Consider the following 14,270-nt stretch of genomic DNA (forward strand, 5'->3'; position numbering starts at 1 on the left):
AGCAGTTTAATTAAAAGTAATATATTTTAAGTAATGTAATATATTAAAAGTAATATATTTACTTTCAAATATATTAAAAGTTCAAAATAAAGGGGTATGAAGATTCTGGCGGGGTTGGACTAGATGACCTATAAGGTCCCTTCCAAGTTCTTCCAAGTTCCAACTCTGATAATCTGTTTTTAATTTAAATTTCGCAGTCCTGATTTCGCACGAGTGGATGGCTAATTTTTAATCGAAAAGAATTTTTTAAAAAACCCGTGTTTTTAAATCGTAACCCCATTTGCTTCTATTAAAAGGAATTGTGTCTCGTTTAAATAAAAATTAGGATCGTATTGGAACAATATATATGGTGGTGCATGTAATATATATGAGTGGCTCAATGACTTAAGACACTGAGCTTGTCGATCAGAAAGGTTGGCAGTTTGAATCCCTAGTACAGGCCTCCTGCATGAGCAGGGGGTTGGACTAGATGACCTCCAAGGTACCTTCCAATTCTGTTTAATGTATATGGTGTGTGCATCAGCATGCTTTATCGCTATTCTATTTTCCCCATTTATTTGTACTCATTTCCCTTGTTCATGTCCATGTTTATACTTGTACCTGTTATCTTCTACATGTTTGACAAACTAAATAAATAAATCTAAATAAATAAAGACATAAAGACAATTTGCACGGATTGTTTTCCTTTATCGTGGGAAAACAGCTTCACCTGTTGAATGTCTGCCTGTTGTACCAGGAAAACAAAGTTATAACCTGATATCTAAAGAAAGCCAAATGCCCCCACCACACATAAGGATTGTTTTAAAACTACACATGATTGCTGGAATCAGAGATGATTCCTGAAAGCCTAAAATAACTTCTGGGCTCCGAAATGGTATGGAATTATGCCAAAATTAGTCAAGCAAAAATTAGCCAAGCAAGTTATATTGTATATTTCCCTTCCCCCATATTCCAACATTGTCTTTGATCTCAAAAGAAGGTGCCTAGGCTGATTCTGGGTCATTTTTTTCCCTTATAAATTATAATTTCCTTATCAATTCCTCTCTTTTTTTGGCACAGGAGACCTGGTTTCACATCACGACTTTCTATGGCCATGATGGTGAATTTGTGGCAGGTGGAGCCCAGCTCAGCTCTCTACCACCCATGCGCCTCCAGCTGGCAAGCTGATTTTCAGGTCTTTGCTGTGCATGCGCAGGGGTCGGGGCACATGTGGGAGATGTGCACGCATGTGCAGGGGGTTATGTGTGCTCAGGGGAGGGGGGAAGCAAGGCAGTGCGGCGTCCCCCCCCAGCCCATTTTTGGTGCCAGGAAGCTGCAGATTACCATCTGAGAGCCCCATGCAACGAAATCTCATTTTCATGTATTCACCTACATTTGAAGTGACAATAAAAGTTATTATTCTATTCTATTTATGAAATTGATCTTTAGCTATAAAGAAAAGAAACATAGGACGTCAGGCTTGTCATTTTTAATGGGCTGCCCTAAGTTTCTCCCCGCCCCACTCCCTGGAGGGGGTGAGAGCAATGATATGAGACAATTAGCAGAAAATCACAAACAAAACTACGAGTTATTCACCCCCCAGAATATGAAGTCAATCCCCTCAACCTCTTTCTCCACTCTGTGGTCCTGATTCACTTAGAGCCCGCCCTTAAAGCTGAAATGGGTTGTATAGAATGGTGATGAATTACCGTATATATTCCACACTATAAGGCGCACCTAGATTTTTACAGAAGGAAAACAAGAAAAAAATAGTTTTTGGTCTCCGTGCGTTGCGTTTTCCCCGTCCCCGGTACCTAGAAGCATTCTGCAGTGCTCTGCACAGCCCGTTTTTGGCCTTCAGAGTGCTTCCGGGGGTGGGGGACGAACACAGGATGTGCGGAGGGTTTGGGAATCCAAAAACGGGCCCTTTTTTGGCCTTCAGAGTGTTTCTGGGGGCCGGGGAGAGCAAAAATGGGGTGCACAGAGGATTCAGAAACCCCCAAACGCACCCATCTTTGGCCTTCAGAATGCTTCTGGAGGTGGGGGGCGAACACAGGATGTGCGGAGGATTCGGGAACCCAAAAACTGTTGAATACTAGCGACCCGCTTTGTCGCGTCCCTTCCCTTCGCTCCAAGATGCAAAAAAAACGGACCCATTTTTGGCCTTCAGAGTATTTCTGGGGGCCGGAGAGAGCAAAAATGGGTGCACGGAGGATTCAGAAACCCCCAAACGCACCCATCTTTGGCCTTCAGAGTGCTTCTGGGGGTGGGGGACGAACACAGGATGTGCAGAGGGTTTGGGAACCCAAAAACGGATCCATTTTTTGCCTTCAGAGTGTTTCTGGGGGCCGGGGAGAGCAAAAATTGGGTGCACAGAGGGTTCGGAAACCCCCAAATGCACCCATCTTTGGCCTTCAAAGTGCTTCTAGGGGTGGGGGAGGCAAAGACAGGATGTGCGGAGGGTTCGGGAACTCAAAAACGGGCCCATTTTTGGCCTTCAGGGTGCTTCTGGAGGGCGAAAACAGGCTACACAGAGCTCTTCGGCGCTTCTGCGCACGTTCACTGAGCACACGGCACCTGCACGACGCTCCGCAGAGCAGCTGGAACATCGCGGAGGCGCTAAGACGCATGTGCGTGCTGCGCCCGTCCATGTGGCCGCCACAGCGCCGATCCGAAACCCATCACTGGAAGGTAACGGAGTTCCGTGCCCCTTTCCCATTTAGTCATGCTGGCCACATGACCACAGAGACGTCTTCGGACAGCGCTGGCTCTTCGGCTTTGAAACAGAGGTGAGCACCGCCCCCTAGAGTCGGAAACGACTAGCACAGAAGTGCGAGGGGAACCTTTACCTTTAAGTGCATCTTAGAAAAATATGGTAAATAGTGAATTAACAAAGGACCGGAAGCAGGTGCCACCACTTTTAACTCCAAATACAGAAGCCTATAATAAATCAGAGTTTGTGAGGAAAGCTGAGAAGTGGTTGTGATTGTTTCTGAAACTGAGATATTATTAGCCGGCTGCTATAGCCAAGCAGCTCCCCAATATGAGGTCTCTCTTGTCCATAGGGTATGTGGCTTGTTTTATTTCTCATTTTAAAGGCCAGAGAAGTGGGGGGGGGGGTGTCTGCCAAAGCGGTGTCTGGTTTTTCTTTGGAAAGTTTAGGAAAAAAAACTCAGCGTGATTCCCAAGGTGAAGTCTTTTTAAATTACAAAGGCTAAGAAAACAGCTTTGGAGTATGATTAAAAACCAGACATGGATGTTTGGAATTTGGAGAATTGGGGGGGTGGGTATGTTGGATATAATTTCCAAACACATTAGTGAAGTTATTCTTTGTTTGGAGAACTATTCGAACAGTTTTGTTTTTGATTTTTAAGGTGGCATAAATGTGTGACTTTCTAGAACTGCTGAAGTATTAATTCACAGCTAAGCTCCGTTCTTCTAAGCCAATATTCTGGGTTCACGGTATAACCTAGCTCCCCAAAGTGACCACAGGGCGGGTTTTCAGACTGCAGGCTCAATTATCTTTGGTGACTTTGGGGTTTTCAAGGGTCTTGTGAACATAGCCATGGCCAATTCAAGGTCAGTTCATGGATATGTCTTGTAACCAAGTGGGACAGTAAGACAGAGTAACAGATTAATAGTGTTGGAAGAAATGTCCTTCTGGGTTCGGCTCCAAGTGGGGAGAAAGACACTGGAGACATGGAGGCTGCTTGGAAAGATGGTTTTAATGGTGGACAGGACCACAAGGCTTGAGTCCTGAACAGAAAAGGTGATCACATGCTCCAATGTTGCTGGAGAAGAGAAGGGAAGGGAGGAAGAGAAGCTGAGTCCCTGGTTTTATGCCCGCTCTGGCCTTTGATCTTGAGCTTGTATTCTGAATGGTTGTCAGACTCCCATGGGCCCATGCAGGGGCAACTCTCTAGGCTGCATTTTGAATCCAGGTTTGGTTGAGTTCTCAGATGCCATGTGGTGAGTTGGGTAAAGGGCCAATATTATCATGCCTTAATCCCATCACTTTGGAGCTGAAGGGGACAACTCTTTATTATGTAAAGTGGACTAGCTGAGGCTTTAATGGCTCATTGACAAAGGGGGGGGATGGGCAGGAAGCTGCAGGAAGCTATTCTGTCTTTTAAAACATGTTTCTTCCTTTTCACATCCAGAGAAATATTCTGCCTTTTCAATATTTCCTAGGATATTTCATTTTTCTGGGTGAGGGCTGGGTGATAACTTCCTACAATAGATTCGGAGGGATCTTGGAGGTCTTCTAGTCCAACCCCTCAAGCAGGAGACTCTAAAGTCCATTTTAGACAAACAGTTGTCCAGTCTTTTCTTAAAAATCTCCACGGAGCACCCACAACTTCTGAAAGCAAGTCATTGCAATGGTTTTACTGTTATGGAGTTCAACTCCCAGACTGGCCTGATGGGGAATTCTGGGAGTTGAAGTCCACAAGTTTTTAAAGTTGCCAAAGTTGGACCCCTCCCGCCTAAGACCTTAATTTACCCCTTAATTTGATGATTCAGAGATGCTCTAACAAAATATCTTGATTTTAAAACTGTTTTATTGCCTCTTTTTCACAAGCCTTGAATATTTAAAGATGGCTCCTTTTTCTATTCTGTCTGAAACACATTGTTGGAAGAAATGTCCATCTCAGTTCAGTTCCCAGTGGGAAGAAAGAAAGACACTGGAAACAATGGTGGCTCCTTGGAAAGATGGTTTAATTGTGGACAAGATCAACTGGGTTTCTTGGTCCTGGGCAAAGAAAAAAAAAGGGGGGGAGGGGGAAGATGCTGAGAGTGCCCCAGATTTATGCTCTCTCTGGACTTTTGCATTTGAGTTTGTATTCTGATTGGTTGTCAGACTCCCACACGGCCATGCAGGGGTGACTTTTTAGGTTGTGTTTTTGAGTCCCAAGTTTGGTTGACTCTTGGTGGGTGATGATGTAATGAAAGGGCTTTGGGATTCCTATTATGGCTCTGCCTGGAGGGGGTAGATCTTTGTTATGTAGAATAGACTAGCTCAGGCCTTAATGGCCAATTGACAAAAGGGGGGGGGGAGGAGAGTTTCTGCCTCTCTTTTAAGGGCAATATTCTGCCCTTTTCATATTTCCTAAAATATCTCATCCTTCTCCCCGTCTCATCAATCCAAAGCAAAACTAATTTCTTTTTTTTTTTTTTGCCTTTGTGTTTCCAACAGTATCCTATTCTATATATTGGGGAGCCAGGTGGTAGTGACTGTACCTTTCCCTCCAGGTAAGCGTGTTGGTTCCACCGTGGTCGTGAAGAACATGGACTAATTTTATGTTTTAACTGCAAAACAACCCAATTCCCTCTTCTGGATTAATAGTCTGCTAATCAGTGATGGTTATGGCCTCATGCTCTTTCAAGTTTCCCACTGCTGTCTTCAGGGGGAAATAGATGTGCCCGGAAATCAGCAGTGGATTGCTGCGTATGCTCAGTTGCCCATAAATTCTTCTGTGCATGCCCAGAACATTAAAAAAAAAAAAAGAATTAAACATATGCCGGCAACGGCGTGGCGAACCTGCCATCCCTACTGGTTTGGTGATCCACTCCCAGTTTCCACTCCCAGTTCGTCTGAACCGGTGTGAACTGGTAGCAACCCACCTCTGCCAGAAATGGCTGGAATAGGAGAAATCACTCGCAAAAATATAAATAACGTGCAGGAAGTAGCTATTGAATTTCCGTGCAGACTTAAACGAATAGAATATTTCTAGCAGCAGCACCAGATTCTGGAACAGTTTTGTTCCCTAGGCCATCCGTCTGGTAAACTCACAAGATTCGTTTTTCTCGCCATAAATATGTATACACCCGAACTAGACCATATTTCTCTGTGTCATATAATGTATGTGCGTATATACCTAATTTTGTATTTCTTTATCCTGTTATGTTTATGTAGTGTAAAATTGGAGGTGGTCACCTTCTAAGAGCTGTATGTAATGAAATTTCATTTTTAATGTATGCCAATTAGTTTACATTCAAAGTGACAATAAAGCTATTATCTTCTACTCTATTCTACTCTACTCTATTCTACTTTACTCTTATTCCATTCCATTATTCTATTCTATTCTATTCTATTCCACTCCACTCCACTCCACTCCATTCCTTTATTATTCTACTCTACTCTACTCTACTCTACTCTACTCTACTCTACTCACTCTACTCTACTCTACTCTACTCTACTCTACTCTACTCTACTCTACTCTACTCTACTCTACTCTACTCTCCGTTCTGTTCCATTCCATTCCATTCCATTCCATTCCATATTTTCTATTCTATTCTCTTCTACTCTACTCTACTCTACTATCCATTCCATTCCATTATTCTATTCTATTCTATTCTATTCTACTCCACTCCACTCCATTCCTTTATTATTCTACTCTACTCTACTCTACTCTACTCTACTCTACTCTACTCTACTCTACTCTACTCTACTCTACTCTACTCTACTCTACTCTACTCTCCGTTCTGTTCCATTCCATTCCATTCCATATTTTCTATTCTATTCTCTTCTACTCTACTCTACTCTACTCTACTCTACTATCCATTCCATTCCATTATTCTATTCTATTCTATTCTACTCCACTCCACTCCATTCCTTTATTATTCTACTCTACTCTACTCTACTCTACTCTACTCTACTCTACTCTACTCTACTCTACTCTACTCTACTCTACTCTCCGTTCTGTTCCATTCCATTCCATATTTTCTATTCTATTCTCTTCTACTCTACTCTACTCTACTCTACTATACATTCCATTCCATAGTTTCTATTCTATTCTACTCTACTCTATTATCTATTCCATTCCATATTTTCTATTCTATTCTATTCTATTCTACTCTACTCTACTCTACTCTACTCTACTCTACTCTACTCTTCATTCCATTCCATATTTTCTATTCTATTCTCTTCTACTCTACTCTATTATCCATTCCATTCCATATTTTCTATTCTATTCTATTCTATTCTACTCTACTCTACTCTACTCTACTCTACTCTACTCTACTCTACTCTCTATTCCATTCCATATTTTCTATTCTATTCTATTCTGTTCTGTTCTATTCTATTCTATTCTAATCTATTCTATTATCCATTCCATATATTCTATTCTATTCTATTCTATTCTATTCTATTCTATTCTATTCTATTCTTATTCTATTCTATTCTATTCTATTCTATTCTATTCTATTCTATTCTACTCTACTCTACTCTCCATTCCATCCCATATTTTCTATTCTATTCTATTCTATTCCATTCCACTCCACTCCACTCCACTCTACTCTCCATTCCATTCCATATTTTCTATTCTATTCTATTCTATTCTATTCTATTCTACTCTACTCTACTCTACTCTACTTTACTATCCATTCCATTCCATATTTTCTATTCTATTGTATTCTATTCTACTCTATTATCCATTCCATTCCATTCCATTCCATATTTTCTTTTCTTTTTTCTTTTCTTTTCTTTTCTTTTCTTTTCTTTTCTTTTCTACTCTACTCTACTCTACTCTCCGTTCTGTTCCATTCCATTCCATTCCATTCCATATTTTCTATTCTCTTCTCTTCTACTCTACTCTACTCTACTATCCATTCCATTCCATAGTTTCTATTCTATTCTACTCTACTCTATTATCTATTCCATTCCATATTTTCTATTCTATTCTATTCTATTCTATTCTATTCTATTCTATTCTATTCTATTCTATTCTACTCTACTCTACTCTACTCTACTCTTCATTCCATTCCATATTTTCTCTTCTCTTCTCTTCTACTCTACTCTATTATCCATTCCATATTTTCTTTTCTATTCTACTCTACTCTACTCTACTCTACTCTACTCTACTCTACTCTACTCTACTCTACTCTACTCTACTCTACTCTACTCTTCATTCCATTCCATATTTTCTATTCTATTCTCTTCTACTCTATTCTATTATCCATTCCATTCCATATTTTCTATTCTATTCTATTCTATTCTATTCTATTCTATTCTATTCTACTCTACTCTACTCTACTCTACTCTACTCTACTCTACTCTACTCTACTCTATTATCCATTCCATTCCATATTTTCTATTCTATTCTACTCTATTATGTTCTGTTCTATTCTACTCTACTCTAATCTTGGAAGAAATGTCCTTCTGGGTTCAGTTCCAAGTGGGGAAAAAGACACTGGAAACATGGAGGCTGCTTGGAAAGATGGTTTTCATGGTGGACAGGACCACATGGCTTGAACTCCTGAGCAGAAAAAGGGAGAGATGCTGAGAGTCCCTGGTTTTATGCCCTCTCTGGGACCCAACCTCTCTGTTTCCCGTTTCTGTGTAAGAAATGCATTCTGATTGGTTGTCAGACTTCCAGGGGCGGCGGGGGTCTTAGTTAACTTTGTAGGTTGTCCTGAGACCCAAGCTTGCCTTGCTGGCTGATGTAATTTTCCCAGGGGCCTTGTGGTGAGTTTCTGTTTGCTAGATAGGTCTGCCTGAAGGGGTAGATCTTTGTTATGTAGAATAGATTGGCTCAGGCCTTAATGGCCCATTGACAAAGGTTGTGTGGGGTGGGGGGAGCTGAGTTTCTGCCTCCCCTTTAGAGGAAGTATTCTGCCCTTGTAATATTTCCTAAAATATTTTTATTTTCTAGGAGAGAGGTGGGTTTTAATTTCCTCCTCTCCTCTCCTCTCCTCTTAATAATCTAGACCATTATTTCTCAACTGTGGCAAATTTTAACATATGTGGACTTTAACTCCCAGAATTCCTCAGCCAGCATGAATGGCTGGAGAATTGTGGGAGTTAAGTCCACACATCTTAAAGTTGTCAAGGTTAAGAAATACTGGGAAATAATAATAATAATAATCCAGACGAGAGCATTAGAATAAGAAATCAAATTTTGTCGGGCTGCCTGTGACATTGGCTCACAGCACAAGCTAACCCCAAATCCTAGCAAACTCCATTAAGGCTTCACACATTATGTTAAGCCATAATGGAGTTTGTTAGGATTCAGTCTCAACAATTTCCAGAGGCAATAGCTGTGTTTGAAGTAGGCATCCAAGGGAACAGTTTTCTGGAAGCTAAAAAGAGCTGAGGGGGTGGGGTGGGGCGGAGATTAAGTTTTTATTTGTCTGTGTTGGAAGAAATGTCCTTCTGGGTTCGGCTCCAAGTGGGGGAAAAGACACTGGAGACATGGAGGCTGCTTGGAAAGATGGTTTTAATGGTGGACAGGACCACATGGCTTGAGTCCTGAACAGAAAAGGTGATCACATGCTTCAATGTTGCTGGAGAAGAGAAGGGAAGGGAGGAAGAGAAGCTGAGACCCTGGTTTTATGCCCGCTCTGGCCTTTGATCTTGTATTCTGATTGGTTGTCAGACTCCCATGGACCCATGCAGGGGCAACTCTCTAGGCTGCGTTTTGAATCCAGGTTTGGTTGAGTTCTCAGATACCATGTGGCAAGTTGGGTAAAGGGCCAATATTATCATGCCTTAATCCCATCACTTTGGAGCTGAAGGGGAGAACTCTTTATTATGTAAAGTGGCCTAGCTCAGGCTTTAATGGCTCATTGACAAAGAGGGACGGGCAGGAAGCTGCAGGTAGCTATTCTGTCTTTTAAAACACGTTTCTTCCTTTTCACATCCAGAGAAATATTCTGCTTTTTCAATATTTCCTAGGATATTTCATTTTTGGGGGGGAGAGGGCTGGGTGATAACTTCCTACATCTGCTTACTAGAAAAAAATATTCCCTTTTCTGGAAGGGGCCGTACGGACCGAATGCCGTGACCGCTACTTTTGGATATGGCTGGACAAGTCAGCATTGGGACAAAATTCTTGGAGTTACAGTGTCTTCAGTAAGTAAATGGGCCGGTAAGGATTCATGTGGAGCTTAGGCGAGGCTGACTTGTTTCTCAATGGCAGAAATATTTAGGGTCTGCTCAAAGACACATTCCATTGTGAAAAAAGTAATGTTCTACATTTAGGCAGGAAAAACATAATGCACACTGAGCCAGCCGTGTGCAGCAGCTGCCAAAAAAGACAACACAGTTCTGGGCTGCATAAACAGAGGGATAGAATCAAGATCACGTGAAGTGTTAATACCACTTTATAATGCCTTGGTAAGGCCACACTTGGAACACTGCATCCAGTTTTGGTTGCCACGATGTAAAAAAGATGTGGAGACTCTAGAAAGAGTGCAGAGAAGAGCAACAGAGATGATTAGGGGACTGGAGGGTAAAAAATATGAAGAACAGTTGCAGGAACTGGGTATGTCTAGTTTAATGAAAAGAAGGACTAGGGGAGACATGGTGGCAGTGTTCCAATATCTCAGGGGTTACCACAAAGAAGAGGAAGTCAAACTATTCTCCAAAGCACAAGAAGCAATGGGTGGAAACTAATCAAGGAGAGAATCAACTTAAAACTAAGAGGAGAAATTTCCTGACAGATCAATTAATCGGTGGAACAACCTGCCTCCAGAAGTTGTGAATGCTCCAACACTAGAAGTTTTTAAGAAGATGTTGGATAACCATTTGTCTGAAGTGATGTAGGGTTTCCTGCCTAAACGGGGTTGGACTAGAAGACCTCCAAGGTCCTTTCCAACTGTATTATTCTATTCTATTTCCTTGCTCCTGAGTTGCAGTCAACTAATGTAAACCTAATAAATTATTACAGTCCTACAACCTTAGTGTAGCCTCAATAAGAGAATAGTGTCACAGTTTGTTGCATAAATTCAAATCCAGAAAGCACACAAAGATAACTGATGCAGCAGGATTCATTAACTTTTTTATATAGATAAGAATAGATGAATAAATGTACAATACCAACAGGTGATTCTTCCAAGTAAACAGAAGGCAGGAGAGTTACAGGCAAACACAAGCAGTTAGATTCATTTCAGCAGAGCAGAAAGACTGCTAGTTTACTTCACAGAGCAGCAGACTGCTTTCTTCTTACATTTCTGTTTCAATTCTCTACACAGACTCAGATCTGTTTAAGTTCCCATTGGCTTTATGGTTGTGGGCCAGCTGCCTCCAGAGCGTACAACCATAGAGCGTGCACCCAGAGCGGCCACTGCCTAAAGACTCAGGTTGGAAGCCATGGAAAAAGCCAGGCTGGGATGGCGGCGGCGGAGGTGCCCTGGTTCTGTAATGAGAGCTGGGCCATGCTTCATGAGGCTGGGAGGCGGGTGAGTGAGAGCGGAACAGCCGCTTGCGCAACCCCCCTCTCTAGCCATGCAGAGCGCCATTCACTGGTATTTGGAAGGTGCCAAGTCGCGGGAGCCGGGCGGCAGCGAACAGGCACTCACGTGGCTTGGCGATACCCCTAGGTCAGTGAATGGCGCTCTGCACGGCTGGAAAGAGGGTTTGCCAATAATAGCAATAGCAATAGCAGTAGACTTATATACCGCTTCATAGGCCTTTCAGGCCTCTCTAAGCGGTTTACAGAGAGTCAGCATATTGCCCCCAACAATCTGGGTCCTCATTTTACCCACCTCGGAAGGATGGAAGGCTGAGTCAACCCTGAGCCGGTGAGATTTGAACCGCTGACCTGCTGATCTAGCAGTAGCCTGCAGTGCTGCATTTAACCACTGCGCCACCTTGGCTCTGCCAGGTGGCTGCTTGTGAGTGTGGTTGCTTCATGGCTGCTATGCTGCGCTGCTGCGACAGCGCAACACAGCCATTCGCCCATGAGGCTGTGCCCGGCTCTTTGGGAGCCCGCTCACAAGAGAGCAGCTGCCCGGCAACCCCCCTCTTCAGCTTGGCACAGCGCTGCTCACCAACCTAGCGGTATCCCGAAGGCGCCAAACAGCGTGATCACTTTTGCCTCCCCCCAGGTTCCCGCGGCTTGGCACCTTCGGGATACTGCTAAGTTGGTGAGAGGTGCTCTGCCTGGCCAGAGGTGGGGGTTGTCCAGGGGGCTTATATGTGGGGTGGGTTATATTTTTGCCCACCAGAAAAATGTGGCATGGCTGTATTATGAGGACATGTCGTATTTTCGGGAAACACAGTAGTGTCTAGTCAAACCCCCTGCTTAAGCAGGTGACCTTGTACCATTTCAGACAAATGGCTGTCCAATCTCCTCTTGAAATCTTCATGGTTAGATCACCCACAACTTCTGGAGGCAAACTGCTCCACTGATTAATTCTTTTCACTGTCAAGAAATGTCTCCTTGGTTCTAGGTTGGATCTCTCCTTGATTCATATCCACCCATTGCTTCTTGTCCTGCCTTCGGGTGCCCTGGAGAATAGCTTGACTCCCTCTTCTTTGTCGCAGCCCCTGAGATATTGGAACACTGCTATCATGTCCTTCCTGGTCCTTCTTTTCATACACCGGGGGTGTCAAACTCAATTTCACTGAGGGCCGCCTCAGAGTTGTGTTCGACCTTGGGGGGCTGGGGTGGGCGTGGCCAGCATGTCACTCATGCTGTCACTCATGTCGGGGGCGCCTCTGGCCAGCGAAAACATCTCCCGAGCTCTATTTTCGGCTACGACGGCCTCCTGCAACCTTCTGCCAGTGAAAATGGCGCTCGGGAGGGCCGCCTGCCCCAAGCTCCATTTTGGCTGGCAGAGGCACTGTGGGATGATCCTTCGCTGTTTCCGGGGCGGCCCTGAAGGCCAGATCTAAGCCGGCTCCGGCTCTCGGGCCTTGAGTTTGACGCGGCCCTGTGGAATGATCTACCCGCAGAGATCCGGACCCTTCCCACTCTCCCGGCCTTCCATAAAGCCACCAAAACCTGGCTGTTCCGGCAGGCCTGGGGCTGTTGACCCCAAATACGGTCCTGCCCCACTTAGAACGGAGTGCATGGTGTGTTTTTTAAATCTATGTTTTTAAATCTATCTTTTCTTTTCTTTCATTCTTTTTTTGATTTACTTGTATTGTAAGCCGCCCGGAGTCCTACAGGATTGGGTGGCATATAAGTGTTATTAAACTTTAAACCCCTGTCATACACCAGATAGTATGTGATAGTATGGTGAACTCCAAGAGCAAATGATGCTGCAAGCTGGCTTGGAGATCGAATTTGTTTTTTCGTTTTCCTAGACGAACTCGGCCAGCGTATCTCTGTGACTGATCACATCGCTACCCAGTGCGGATTCACCCACGGCGTGGATCTCCGTGGAAACCCGGAAATCCGTGTCTCCTTCCTGGCTTGTTCCGTCCGCAATGTGGTAAGACTTACGTCCTGTCTTGGGTGAAGCTGGGCTGGAGAGTTTATAAACCAGATTCTATAGTGATCGGCATTGTGGTGGTGGTGATGGTAGGCACATGACATGGATTTTGTATCTTGTTAAGTCACCTAGTTAGTTTGTATTTTAATTTGACTTGCTTTCTCTCTTTTAAAATGATGTTCGGGCTCGTTACAGACTGGAAGGTAGCAATAGCTTTTAACATTCCTAAATTCAAAAGATAAAACTGGTTGAAGACTAGTTTACCCAGATAAGAAAAAAGTTTGTTAATGCAAATTGGGGAGCTGGTTTTATCTCTTTGATGAACTCTAAACAACCTTTTTCCCCTTACCATTTACCCGCGCCCCCCCCCCTTCTGACATCAGACCTCATTTTAATGAACATGTGTGATATTATGGGATGCAAACACGGAACCAGTTTGACTACCGTATTTTTCGGAGTATAAGACGCACCAAGTTTTTGAAGAGGCAAATAAAAAGTTTTTGCACTCTGCAAGCCTCCCAAAAATGGCCCGTTTTTCATGAAAACGGGCCCGTTTCCCCCCCAAAAAAGGCATGAATAGCCTTTAGGGGGCTTGCAGAGTGCTCCGAGGGGGGCAAAAATGAGAAAAAATGGCCCACTTTTCACAAAAATTGACCTATTTTTTGAAAAAAAAAAAGGGCATGGATAGCCTTTATGAAGTTTACAGAGTGCTCTTGGGCGCTGGGGGGTACAATTGAGCAAAAAATGGGCCATTCTTTGCTCATTTCTGCCCTCCCCAGCCTTCAGGAGCTCTCTAAAAGCTTCCTAACGGCTATGCACAGCCATTTTGGTGAAGGGGCGGGGTTTCGAGAGGAAATAAATGCTGTATTCAGTGTATAAGACGCACCCAGATTTTCAGCCTCTTTTTCAAAGAAAAAAGGTGCGTCTTATCCAAAAAATAGGGTACATGTAACATGATTCCCTATGCAAAGGAGCAGGGGTTACCTTTATCCTTCCAATTGACTTTCCTCTTGTTGTGTTAACTATAAAAAGGAATGTAAGATGGGCCTTGGGGTTCTCCCTTTTCATAGAGAGATGCCACTTTATCAGGGTACTTGAATAAACTGCTTTTAAACGATCTTCTGAATTGGTTG

At 43.4% G+C, this 14,270-nt stretch overlaps 1 protein-coding gene across 1 annotated transcript in view; it reads left to right on the top strand.

The window, feature by feature from the left end:
* Positions 1-11,203: 11,203 nt before the first annotated feature.
* LOC148046613 (uncharacterized) overlaps positions 11,204-14,270 on the top strand; it is a 37,720-nt gene continuing 34,653 nt past the window's right edge. The window contains exons 1-2 of the mRNA XM_087714868.1: positions 11,204-11,234; positions 13,010-13,137. Of these exons, the coding sequence (XP_087570994.1) occupies positions 11,204-11,234; positions 13,010-13,137 (159 nt within the window). The remainder of the gene's footprint in view (positions 11,235-13,009; positions 13,138-14,270) is intronic.

This window comes from Thamnophis sirtalis, unplaced genomic scaffold (assembly GCF_051295495.1).
Source record: "Thamnophis sirtalis isolate CommonGarterSnake01/CBP01778 unplaced genomic scaffold, rThaSir2_p1.2 scaffold_4, whole genome shotgun sequence".
NCBI classification, from domain to species: domain Eukaryota; kingdom Metazoa; phylum Chordata; class Lepidosauria; order Squamata; family Natricidae; genus Thamnophis; species Thamnophis sirtalis.